Below are 13,088 nucleotides of genomic sequence, written 5' to 3' on the forward strand. Positions count from 1 at the left end.
GAGAGTTGGCTTTTACGTTGTAAAAGTTGCCTCCAAGCTGTGTGCTAGTGACCTTGGCTAAGTTTTGAGCGTAGTTCTTGTTTGCTGTACTTGCAATGATGAGGTTTTCTTCTTTTTGCATTTGTACTCGCACGTTGTCGTGGAATTCTTTTTGCAATATTCCGCTGGATCTTCCTACTGCGTGAGTGACTGCGACGAGTGACCATTTGGCGAGTTCAAGGCCAGCTTGTGGGCGGTAGACAATCTTGATGTCGTCCAAAGGTAGCGGTGGCGTTCTGGATTTGCGCGGCGGCGGCGGCGGCATGGCTGGCTGTTGTGTGGATTGGGTCACTGCGGGGGCTTTGATGCGCGTGATTTCCTTCTTGCCTTTCCTTTCCCATGTCAGCCATTGGTCGTTGAGGTCTATAGTTCTGCCACTGTTTTTATCGTAAGTCCAAGATTGCGCGACGTCGGCTTCTTCCGCTGAGTCTGTATGCATGGCGCTTGTTTCTTCTTGTCGTTCGCTTGACGTCGCGTCCGTCGCGGGTGTTTCTTGGCTCATCTCAAAGCCTGCTTGTCAGCCGCAGCGCCTGCGAGCGCCGAGCCTCCTCTTCGACACACAGTGCACGTGCGACGCACGTGCGGCAGCGAGCGCTGTCGGCCTCCTTTCACGCGCACCGTGTGCCTGTTGCACGTGCGACGGTGGTTCTCCCCGGCGGGCCGGTGGGGTCTCGCGCGGCGTTAGGCTTAGCAAGGCACGGGATGGTCGGTGAACATGAAGCTCGAAATCTTGACAAAAACGCACTCACTTTTAAAGTAGGTGGTATCCGCTTGTTTCTTGCAGCTTGCCGATTCCGTCGGTGCAAAATGAAAGGGCTGAGTGGCCTTGCTGTAGAAATGAGCGCAAGACGCAGGAGCTCATGTGAGGCACGTCAGTACTCCACGGCCCCCTAGCGGAGAGTCCCTACGAGAGAGAGAGAATAAACATTTTTATTAGGTAAATGCAGCTTTGGAGAGGCGTCCTCATTCCAGAATGCCTTGAGCTCGGGCCGCGTCCTGGGCCCTCGCAACCAGCCGTTGCTGATCCTCGAGGTCGGAGCTGGCCAATGCTCTCTCCCAAAGCTCGTTAGTGGGGTAAGGGTTCGGAGGATTTAATGGTGCCGCTCTGCAACCCCCTACTATGTGCCTGAGGGACCCGGGCTCTGCGCAGAAGCGGCATTGCGGAGAGAATTTTGTAGGGTGTATGAGGTGATTTCTGGTTGGGTGGGGGAATGTATGAACCTGTAGAGCTCGGAGGAATCGCTCCTGCTCTCTAGGTAGTGACTTTTGCGGGGTGCATATGTTCTGCGGGTTAGCTTGTAGTGTTGTGTGATGTCTTGGTAAGAGACTAGAGGGTGCATGCGCTCAGGTTCAGATTCCTCGGCGTCGGCTCGGTGGGTCAGATCTCGAGCCACGTGGTTGGCGACCTCGTTGCCAGGAATGCCTTGATGAGCTGGCGCCCAGATGATCATGACTGATCTCGTCGGCGGCTTTTGATTGATGATCCGGAGCGTAGTGGTATGAATTCTGCCGCTAGCAAAGTTGCGGCACGCCTGTTGGGAGTCGGTCACTATGACTTCAACCTCTGTTTGGGAGAGCGCGAGGGCTATGGCAGCTTCTTCGGCTTGGAGGGGATCGTTTCGTGTGAGCGAAATGCTGCTCCGATGTTCTGTTTTGACGACTACGGTGGCTGTTTTTGCTGCGCGTCCGTGTCCGGCCGCGTCCGTGTAGGCTGTAGAGGGTAAAGTTCCGTATCGCTTGTGTATGGCCAGGGCGCGGGTCTCCCTTCGCTCTGCGTGGTGCACTGGGTGCATATTGCGAGCTAGAGGACGTACGGTGGTGTTGCTCCGGATGGCATGGCGTAAGCTCACAGTCTGAGGCGGCGGAGGGATCAGAGGGGCAGAGAGCCCCAGGCGTAAGAGAATGGACCTCCCTGCTTCCGTAATCGCCAGCCTTGTTCGCTGACTGGATAAATGTGCCTCGATCAGCTCCTCGGCCGTGTTGTGCACACCTAGTCGTAGTACGCGTTCTGTGGACGTATTGATTGGCAGGCCCATCGCCTGCTTATATGCCTTTCTGATCATTGTGTTGATTTTCTTGAGTTCCGTCTCGTTGAGTAGTGCGTATGGAATAGCGTAAGTTATTCGAGACAAGACGAAGGCTTGGACAAGACGAAGCGTGTCCGCCTCCTCCATGCCTCTTGTCTTGGTTGTTATTCGCCGGATCATGTGCGTAACTTGCGCTGTTGTATTCTTAAGCTTTTGAATTAATATTGTATTGGTGCGATCCGACTGGAAAACCATTCCCAATATCTTTACGCTCTGAGACGGAACGATGGTGTGTCCCTCCAGTTGTATGTTGATAGTGGGCGAGTCGGATGTGTGCTTCTTTCGCGGTGAGACCAGGAGTAGCTCCGACTTTTGGGGGGCGCAGCTGAGCCGGCATGACTTAGCATAGTCGCTCACCACGTCTGCAGCTTCCTGCAAGCGGTTCTCCATTTCCCCGATGGACCCTGTGGACGACCAGATGGTAATGTGGTCGGCATATAGGCCATGCCGGATCCCTGGGATGTTATCGAGGAGCGGCGGTAGGCCTATTAGGGCGATATTGAAAAGGAGAGGGGATAACACGGCGCTCTGTGGTGTGCCGCGCCCGCCCAGTAGGAAGGGGTTTGTGGCTTTGTCCCCGACCTTTAGGATGGCTTTTCTATCTGAGAGGAAATCTCTGATATAGGAGTACGTCCTGGCCCCACAGCCCAGCGCGTTTAGCCTCTGTAAGATTGCTGTGCTTGACGTTATCGAACGCCCCTTCAAGATGTAAGGCGAGGATAGCCGTGGGGGAGTTGCGTGTCGCTGGTACAATCACCTCCTCTTTCAGCTGAAGTAGGATGTCTTGAGTTGAGAGGTGTGGACGGAATCCTATCATCGTTGTTGGAAGTTTCCCCGAGTCCTCCAGGAATGGTTGTAACCGATTGAGAACGATGTGCTCTAGGAGCTTTCCTACACACGAAGTGAGGGAGATCGGTCGTAGGTTCTCAATGGCTGGTGGCTTGCCTGGCTTCGGTATCAGACGAACCTCGGCTATTTTCCAGTCCTCGGGAAGGTTCACTTTCCTCCATACTCCGTTAAGATGAGCGGTAAGCTCTAGTAGCGAGGGGCTGTCAAGATTTACGAGTGCCTTATTGGCAATTTGGTCCATTCCCGGGGCTGCGTGGCGTCGCAAGCCCATTATCGCCGCTGTTACCTCATGTAGATGAATGTCCTCATCTAGGAGCTTGTTAGGGGTGCCGGTGTAGGGTGGCAGAGGCTCCGATGGCTGTGTGCGGAAGTACTGGGCTTTGAGAGTCAAAAGGAGGTCCGCCTCGTTTCCAGGAAATTGGTGAATTACTCGGGCCATATTGTGGTGGGATTCCGTTTTGCTGCTGGCCGGGTTGATTAAATACCTCAATAACTTCCACGTCTTGGAAGTACTCAGTCTTCCTCTCAAGCTGTCGCAGAGGGATAGCCAATTCTCTCGGCATAGCGTGGTAGCGTATTCCGCAGCCTCTTGTGTGAGTAGTGCTATTCGCCTCTTGAGCTTGCGATTTAATCTTTGCCTTTTCCAACGCTTCAGCAGGCTACGCCGGGCTTCCCACATGTGGAGCAAGCGAGCGTCGATGCTTGGAGTGGTGGTGGATGTTTTAAGCTTCAGTCAATTAAGGACTGGATCACTCAGCTTCAGTACTACGAGCACAGCGTAGCGTCACCGCAGAATAGTTGTGTGCATGAGGCCAGTGACACATCTTACTGCGACACCGACACTTTCAATGGTCTGTCCATGCCATGCGGCGTCAGTACTATTTAGATCCTCCAGATGGTCGCCCTTTCGGCCGCACGTTATCACGTTCGTTGCTCATGTGTGCTATCTTGAACTTTTTGAGCGTGAACACAGGAGCGCGTGGCTTTCAGTACTACGAGCACAGCCTATAGCGTCACCGCAGAACAGTTGTGCGCGTGCGTGACGAGAGTAGCCACGGGGTGTCCTTTTCCGGCTGCTGCTACGGCACCTTGATGTCCTCCTCGCCCGCCACTCCGTACAGAGTGGAGACAACCGCGGCGTCTTCTGCGGCATTGGCCACGCAAATCGCGGACACTGTAGGAACCCGTTGCCAGCGCTCGTGTGTCTTGAAAGCGGTCTGCGACGTGGCTAAAGTGCGCGCCTGCGCGGGCCTCATCTCAAGGCGATCTGCGATGTTTGCAGAGTGCGCGTGGTGCCGGTAGCTTCGTATGCGCTGTGCTTTCGATGTTTCGTTCACGCTGAAGCGAGATATGCATGAAGGTCAGTTCGCTTGCTGCGGCCGCGATTCCTCAGTCCACAATTTTCACAGGGAGTTTCCGCGCTCATCGTGCGAGATGTGTTCATGTTTACCTGTGCGCGCGTGACATCATGCTGGTTAATTTAATTAAAACACGTTGACGGGCTAATTAGTTTGAATCCATGATAGAATGTGTAATCGTGACGGAACAAGGACGTAGAAAGATGCAGACACACAATGACAGCGCTGTCTCTGTGTGTGTTTCTTTCTACGTCCTCATTAAGTCACGCTTACATATTTTATCATTGTTAATTTAGTTAGTAAGCGAAGGTCTACAAGTTTATACAGCCAATAAAACTACTATCCTTACTTCGTACAGCTATCTACTAATTTGCTATCGCTATCAGTGCTTCGCCTTTCGGGCGGAACTCCAACTTATTTATTTGCCTTCCTCCTCTTTTCTTTCTCTTTGCAAGTGGAAGGTGATTCCTCGGAAGTTCAAGCTAGCGTATTTGCCTTTTACAGCGACGCTGCTTATGGCTAGGGTTCCGTGGATTTTTCCTGTCCCTCAACAAATCTGCGCGCGCAAATACTCAGCCCTCGAATGTGATGCAAAATCGCTTCACTGTTTGGAAAAGCTTATACGTCTCATCACTTCAATTTGCATTTTCAGTAGATTAGTTATCAATAGGCACCATTTTTAAGACCAGTATGCCCATAGGTAGGTAATGATGACGGTGATGATGATGACCTTGATGTGTTTGGCGCATACCCATTCACGGGGATTGGCCAAGAGTCGGGCAGACTTTACACACGTGTTCAGGCAATAAAAGGCAGATAATATATGTATTTTTTGCTTGCCGTGAGCCATTCATTGGTGTCGGACAAATTTCTCGTTGGGTAGGCTTAGAAATGCTTACGCATTTAATAACAGGGAAGGTACGAGAATGTGCGTGCGTATCTGTTGTCACGATGACCAACGATTAGGAAATAAATGTGTTCGTACCTTTGTTCAAAATTGTGTCACCTCCGTGTCGTGTGCTAAGCAGCTTCGCTGGTCATCAACCTTCACAGAGTGGAATGGGTCATGATTTTTCGTAAATAAATTATACGTATATGTCACCTATCAAAATTTTGTAAGGAAGCTTACGTCACTGGCTTGTTCCGATTATGCATATCGAGCGCGCCTCAAGTGTGGTATAGATTGCTGCATTGGTTCGGACATGAAATGGCGGTATAATTTTCGTTTTCTTCGCAAAAAGGATGAGCGCGTATTCATCATCACTGCGACCTTCTTCGCCGAAGAGGTCTGGCACGCGTGTGCCACGCGCAGGGTTTGCTCGTTGCCACCGAGGCGGATGATCGGGATCGCCGAGAAAAGATGCAGCTGACCAAGGGGCGCCTGCGAGCTTCACTGGGCGCCTTGCTGGCGTACGCTTTCATTTTCGACTACGCCGTGTACGTGTACAGCCCCTGGCAGAACTGGCCCGATATTTTCCACAAGCCGAACCAGGTACGACGACCACTCGCCGCTAATACTTTCTTGCCTCGCGAAAAGACCGACCGTGTACGCACGACGTCGTGGGGTCTCGTGGAAGCGAGTACACGCACTAACGCGCACGACGCGACTGCGCCGGCCCAGCGGTATTTGCAGAAAACTCTGAAAGTACCCTCGAGTAACCCCCTGACACTCTCTAATTACTCGTTCGGACACAGTTCGACGCTTTCTCTGGCTTTGCTTTGGCGGTGGCTGTAGCGTGGTGGGCAACCTAACATAACATAACATAACCTGACCTGACCTAACCTAACCATACAAAACAGGGTACTTTCAGAGTTTTCTGCAAATGCCGCGTGACGGCACAGTCGCGTCGTGCGTATACTCGCTCCCGCCAGATCTCGCGACGTTTTGGGTATGCGGTCTCTTTCTCGGAGGGGGGTGCCCCAATAGGCGCAGAGAAACAAATAGCTGCGGGGCAAACCTTTGCCGACCGAGGCTGCTGGGTTCTGCTGCTCATGCAATCATACCAAGGGCTTTTCTATTTTAGTTCCATCAAATAAAAAAGAAACAGAATGCCCGTCGCCGATAGCACAATTCCAATCACTGAGCTAAGTTACTCGATGAGGCGGTCGTTACTTTACGAGCAATCAAAAAGATTAAACATAATTATGCCAATTATTTTTGAAATTAATTATATTAAGGCACACATTTGACTCTTCTAACTGTAGCTAGTGAGTAGGTAAGACATATTCACTTGGAACGAATGCTCAGGACTAGACAATAATTTTCAAAGTGTCCGACGAAATGTAACGGTGTTCTAGTTGCTTTTGTTTTTCTTAAAGAAGTTAAACAACAATGCATTTTTACCTGAACATTGACGGAGCACATCTGGAAAACTCGGCCGTCCTTGGAAATCGATATGCCTTGCAAACTCACTAGCCTGCTATTCGTAGATTGAAATATGTGCCGGAAAGTAATTAATTATTATGTTAATTTGTACAATTATGTTAATCACTCAGTGGATCATTATTATTTCTCCTAGAATGGTTGCTTCATCGAGTAAATTAGCTCAAGGGTTAGAATTGTGGTATCAGCTACATGCAGCTTTAAAAAATTTTGTGCTGCCAAAAAGAAAACACACCCTATGTATTAGCACTAATATAGCGAGCTTCAGACGTAACCATCCCTACCGATGTGAGAGGTAAACTCGTTTCCCTAAAAGAATTACCCAGTGAAGCAACAAACGCTACCTAAATATTCTCCCTCCAACAAATATCCGCCTTCAAGCGCACCTCTTGATTGGCCGACCAAGAATGTTAACGATATGTTCCAAAACACGTTGCAAAAGTTGAACCATCTTAAGGCGAAGCTTTCTTTTCTACTTTCGCGGGATTAGCGTGGCTGCCTGGTTGCTGGTTGCTGTTCAGTCGGTCAGTATCTCGGCGAATATATATTGCGATATATACAAAGTTTATACGTGCACCGAATAAAGTACCAACGAATGGGTTGATTTAGCTCAACGGTTAGAATTGTGCTGTCTGCTACAATACAATACATGCTTGTGCATTGTATGCTGACCTAGCATATGCGCACCTCTGTTTTGCGTAACGGAAAAATACATACCTACATACACAATGAGGAAAACGGCCCGTCCATCACGTGAGACTAGATCGCTTTCAAGATAGGGCGCACGCGTCTCGCTTCAACGCGAGCGGCAAGAACAGAGCGCACACGAAGCTATCAGCACTCGGCGCACTGGGTCCCCATCGCAGATCGCTGTCCAGATAGGCCCCGCGCGGCCCCGACGTACGCAGGCGCCTAAGCGGTGGGAACACAACGCACAGCTGCCGGAGTACGGGTGATCACGGCGTATAATGGTTCGACGCGGATGGATAAGCCACTAAAGAGCAATAATGGCTTGTAAGGGTCGGAACGTCGTCAGCGCACCTTGCGCCGCTACCTGCAGCAGTTTGCTTGCGGGATTAATTCACCGTGCTACGCCGTCCGCAGCAGTTGGTGCCGCCGCAGCGCTGTCGTTTATTGGCCTCGAGCTCCACCACTGGAAAAGCTGGCGCCACCGTCGGCGTGACGTGCTAGGAGGGATCACGTGTACATAGCGGCCGCGTCGGCTGCTTCGGGCGCGCCGAAGCGAGCTGAAAACGAATTTAAATTCCCTCGTACGCTCCGGTCCTCATTTAGTGGCGAAATTTTCCCGCTTCGAGTGTCTCCCTTACAACGCTTCAAAGTACTACAATAGGTAGTGGCTGCCTTTGAAGGCGCGCAACATGGTAGGCTACTGCTCGGTTCCGCAGGGCCGGACGCACGTAACGGAGGCCGGTGTCAGCCTTATTCACACGTAGCCGCAGGACAAGAAGCTGCGTGAAGCTTGGCTCGGAAACATGAAACAGGCAAACAGTCATCGGCTACAACTCGGGTATGCAGCAAGCACAGACGCGAGGAAGATTTCTGCTACATCGCCCGGTCTGCGATGTTCTGAAAACGCGCACTGAGACGCTCGCCCGAGTCCGCTGCCCGACTAATGTAATGACGGTTTGGTCTATGAACTTGTCGATGCTTTAGATACTCGCAAGTTCAGTGGAGTGGAAAGGCAGCGGTAAGAAGCACATTTAAAAAAAGCATGGCATATGGTCATGCTTGTGTTATGAATTAATGCACTGGATTACAAAAAAGGAGCAGCGGGAAATTGCACGCTGAGAACGCCGATAAACATACAGTGCGATGCAACTCGAGAAATAATACTGAAAGGTCAAAGAATTTAGAAGAAAAAAAAAGATTGAATCGTCGCGACGCGACATCACAGTCGCCGTAGGCGTCGAAGTCTCTGCAATGAAATTATTTTTGAACAGCTCTGATAGCACCCACACAACAATGGTTGCTTGTATACTGTCAAATGCTCATATTCTGCGGCCTAAAGCTCATGGCACGGTGCGAAAACTCGCACGCGGAGAAAACGAAACAGTGCGCGGACAAGCATGCAGACGCGCAGTCGGTCGCTGCGAATCTGCGCGATCGCTGCATTGAGGCTTCATTCTATTACGCTCCATTTAGTTATACAAACACTATAAGAACATATTTCACATAGTTTGCTCTCAGCGTTTACCTACCTTTCACGCAAGAAGCCGGTTCGGGAGACTCCATCGCGGCGACCGCGCGCAGTGGCGTTCACTGTACGTATTCGGTAAGGAGATAGCGTCTGTAAACGATTGTGTGCTTTCAGTTTGCCCAATATTATTATTTAGACAGTAAGAAACTTCTCTCGTTTCGAAGGTACTTATAGAAATGTCCGGGAGAGCTCGCGCGTGGTGTTTTCAGTGAGCGCTGACAGCAAAACCTATGAGGAGCGCGCCGCATGATCCCTCATACTATGCCAGCGAAGCGCTTCCGATAGATCATCATCATCATCATCATCATCATCACCATCATCATCATCATCATCAGCCTGGTTACGCCCACTGCAGGGCAAAGGCCTCTCCCATACTTCTCCAACAACCCCGGTCATGTACTAATTGTGGCCATGCCATGCCTGCAAACTTCTTAATCTCATCCGCCCACCTAACTTTCTGCCGCCCCCTGCTACGCTTCCCTTCCCTTGGGATCCAGTCCGTAACCCTTAATGACCATCGGTTATCTTCCCTCCTCGTTACATGTCCTGCCCATGCCCATAGCTTTTTCTTGATTTCAACTAAGATGTCATTAACTCGCGTTTGCTCCCTCACCCAATCTGCTCTTTTCTTATCCCTTAACGTTACACCTATCATTCTTCTTTCCATAGCTCGTTGCGTCGTCCTCAATTTGAGTAGAACCCTTTTCGTAAGCCTCCAGGTTTCTGTCCCGTAGGGGAGTACTGGTAAGACACAGCTATTATATACTTTTCTCTTGAGGGATAATGGCAACCTGCTGTTCATGATCTGAGAATGCCTGCCAAACGCACCCCAGCCCATTCTTATTCTTCTGATTATGTCCGTCTCATGATTTGGATCCGCCGTCACTACCTGCCTTAAGTAGATGTATTCCCTTACGACTTCCAGTGCCTCACTGCCTATTGTAAATTGCTGTTCTCTTCCGAGACTGTTAAGCATTACTTTAGTTTTCTGCAGATTAATTTTTAGACACACTCTTCTGCTTTGCCTCTCCAGGTCAGTGAGCATGCATTGCAATTGGTCCCCTGAGTTACTAAGCAAGGCAATATCATCAGCGAATCGCAAGTTACTAAGGTATTCTCCATTAACTTTTATCCCCAATTCTTCCCAATCCAGGTCTCTGAATACCTCCTGTAAACACGCTGTGAAAAGCATTGGAGATATCGTATCTCCCTGTCTGACGCCTTTCTTTATTGGGATTTTGTTGCTTGCTTTATGGAGGACTACGGTGGCTGCGGAGCCGCTATAGATATCTTTCAGTATTTTTACATACGGCTCGTCTACACCCTGATTCCGTAATGCCTCTATGACTGCTGAGGTTTCGACAGAATCAAACGCTTTCTCTTAATCAATGAAAGCTATATATAAGGGTTGGTTATATTCCGCACATTTCTCTATCACCTGATTGATAGTGTGAATATGATCTATTGTTGAGTAGCCTTTACGGAATCCTGCCTGGTCCTTTGCTTGATAGAAGTCTAAGGTGTTCCTGATTCTATTTGCGATTACCTTAGTAAATAGTTTGTAGGCAACGGAGAGTAAGCTGATCGGTCTATAATTTTTCAAGTCTTTGGCGTCCCCTTTCTTATGAATTAGGATTATGCTGCCGTTCTTCCAAGATTCCGGTACGCTCGAGGTCATGAGGCATTGCGTATACAGGGTGGCCAGTTTCTCTAGAACAATCTGTCCACGATCCTTCAACAAATCTGTTGTTACCTGATCCTCCCCAGCTGCCTTCTCCCTTTGCATATCTCCCAAGGCTTTCTTTACTTCTTCCGGCGTTCCCTTTGGGATTTCGAATTCCTCTGGACTAATTTCTCTTCCATTATCGTCGAGGGTGCCACTGGTACTGTATAAATCTCTATAGAAATGATCAGCCACTTGAACTATCTCATCCATATTAGTAATGATATTGCCGGCTTTGTCTCTTAACGCATACATCTGATTCTTTCCAATTCCTAGTTTCTTCTTCACTGTTTTTAGGCTTCCTTCGTTCCTCGCCGCCAATACTGGTCGGATCGAGTTTCATAAGCCAAGCACTACAAATATTCGATAGATCGGCACCGCTGCAGCATCGTACCATCTGCTGGTTCCCTGCACACCTCGGAGAGATAGAGGATGCCCCTACCAATCTCAATGAGATGGCTGACAGGAGCGCGCGAGACCTAACCCTCCGCGCCGCCACCTATTCTGGTCGTGACCATCCCAGCGAGAATCGGGACCCTCCCTCCACGTATAACCAGATCGCAAGACACTTTTATCTAGATCGCAGAATATACACGACACCTCGCAATAAGCTGACCAGGCCTCAAGCCCTCACGTTCAGAATGCTTCAAACAAACACGTATCCCACACAGAAGAGACTACATCACTACATGCCTGACCTATACACAACATCATAGTGCGAAAATTGCCATAGCACACTAGACGTATATCACTTTCTCTGGCCGTGTAGTCGGACCCACGCAAACAATAATTTAGACTCTGCCAGGCTACAAGATGCATTACACAGCACGGACCTGGCGGAGCAGCTCTGGGCCGTCCAGCGAGCCAACGATGCGGCCAGGGAGTTACAACTCCCGGTCCCAACGTGGGAGTAGCCCGCTCTATGGGGCCTTGCGCCCCGTAGCTCGCAGGACCTTTCATTAAAGTTATTCCATCCATCCATAACATTGATAATGATACCGGGCTGCGTGGAGATGAGGAAGTGGCAGAACGCCTACGCGTACTTAGACAACTCCCAGAGGAGTTCCTGAGTGAATTTTATTTTCTTTTCACATTCTGTATGCGCCTCTGGGGGTGCGCCCGTTGTTGGCCGATCCTTCAGAAAGGGTATGCCCCACTGTGACACAAAAGGTAGTGAATGACCTAAATGTTACTTGATACCTGGCTTAGTTTTCTGCGCATGCGAATGCCATCACCATTCTTTGACAAGCGTCATATATTGCCTTCTTCCTTGTAACACGGCTGCGTATACGTCTTACATTGTGCATCCATCTGATTTGGAGTTTATATTTTGGCGTAGCTTGTGAGCGATGCAGTGCATAAGCCTAAAATGGCACGGCAATAAAGTGACACCTTTGTGGTGCATAAACATAAACATCCAATGAGATTACACGTTGCATAGGACGAATGTAGACAATATTGAACGCATCACCGTTTGTAAAGCGTTTAATTAAACGCTTTACGACAGCTTCGCTTCACGTAATTCTAAAATATGCGTTAGATATGCCGAATTTTTAAGTTCGTAAGTGCTCGTTTGGTTACCGTCCCGCGTTGGGCAAGTTTGTAACACCTGCCATACGGTTGCAAAGCTTAGCTTTCGCTAAGTTTTGCAACTGGAACCTTTGAATACTATGCAGTTGTATATTAACGGGTCTATACATGCTTTAGAGATATCTAACACAAGTATATTAAGACAGGTACGGTGTCGTGATTTATAGGCTGTTCACGAAGAACAGATGAGCGCTAACTGGCACGAATTTGTGAATCAGAATGTCGTGCATTATAAGCCGCTTTTCAGTGGCTAACAGTGCAGACGCTGCACATAGACGACGACTGCGTACATTGCCAGCATAGTCGAGAGAGTCGTATTTTCGTCCATGTTTGTGGAATAAAGGAATGTGCCATTTTTAAACACCCATGTAAAACACGTGCAACAGTTTTATCTCGTTTTAAAGCTCCAGTAACACTTTCAGTAACGTCTTATCGTGCTGTGTACGCGAATGTGACGGTCTTCAGTAGATAATGAAAGCTGTACCGCTACGGCAGCTTTGCTACGTGGCCGCCATTGACGTTACTGCCTCGCACTGGCGTAAAACCACCACGCTTACACGCTTAGACGCAATTGGCCCGGAAGCAACTCAAATTAACTTAATTTTTTTTCACTTCAATTTCGAAGCAGTGGCAGCGGCAGCTAATCAATGTATTGGACGGAATAAAAACTTGGAGCACGCTTAAGCTTGGCTCTTGAGAGTGGGATGCAACAGCATTACCGGGCCCCGTTCGCCAATAATTTCGCATAATTACCTCATTCATAATTAGGATATTCATAATTACTAACCTCGAACACACTTCATTAAGCTAAAGACAACGACCCACTCACTAGGTCTCCTAG

At 49.3% G+C, this 13,088-nt stretch overlaps 1 protein-coding gene across 1 annotated transcript in view; it reads left to right on the forward strand.

Moving 5' to 3' along the window:
* Positions 1-13,088, forward strand: part of LOC142583737 (uncharacterized) — a 39,596-nt gene that overhangs the window by 1,949 nt on the left and 24,559 nt on the right. The window contains exon 2 of the mRNA XM_075694225.1: positions 5,646-5,825. Coding sequence (XP_075550340.1) covers positions 5,646-5,825 — 180 coding nt within the window. The remainder of the gene's footprint in view (positions 1-5,645; positions 5,826-13,088) is intronic.

The sequence above is a fragment of the Dermacentor variabilis genome, chromosome 5 (genome assembly GCF_050947875.1).
Source record: "Dermacentor variabilis isolate Ectoservices chromosome 5, ASM5094787v1, whole genome shotgun sequence".
In the NCBI taxonomy this organism is placed as follows: Eukaryota; Metazoa; Arthropoda; class Arachnida; order Ixodida; family Ixodidae; genus Dermacentor; species Dermacentor variabilis.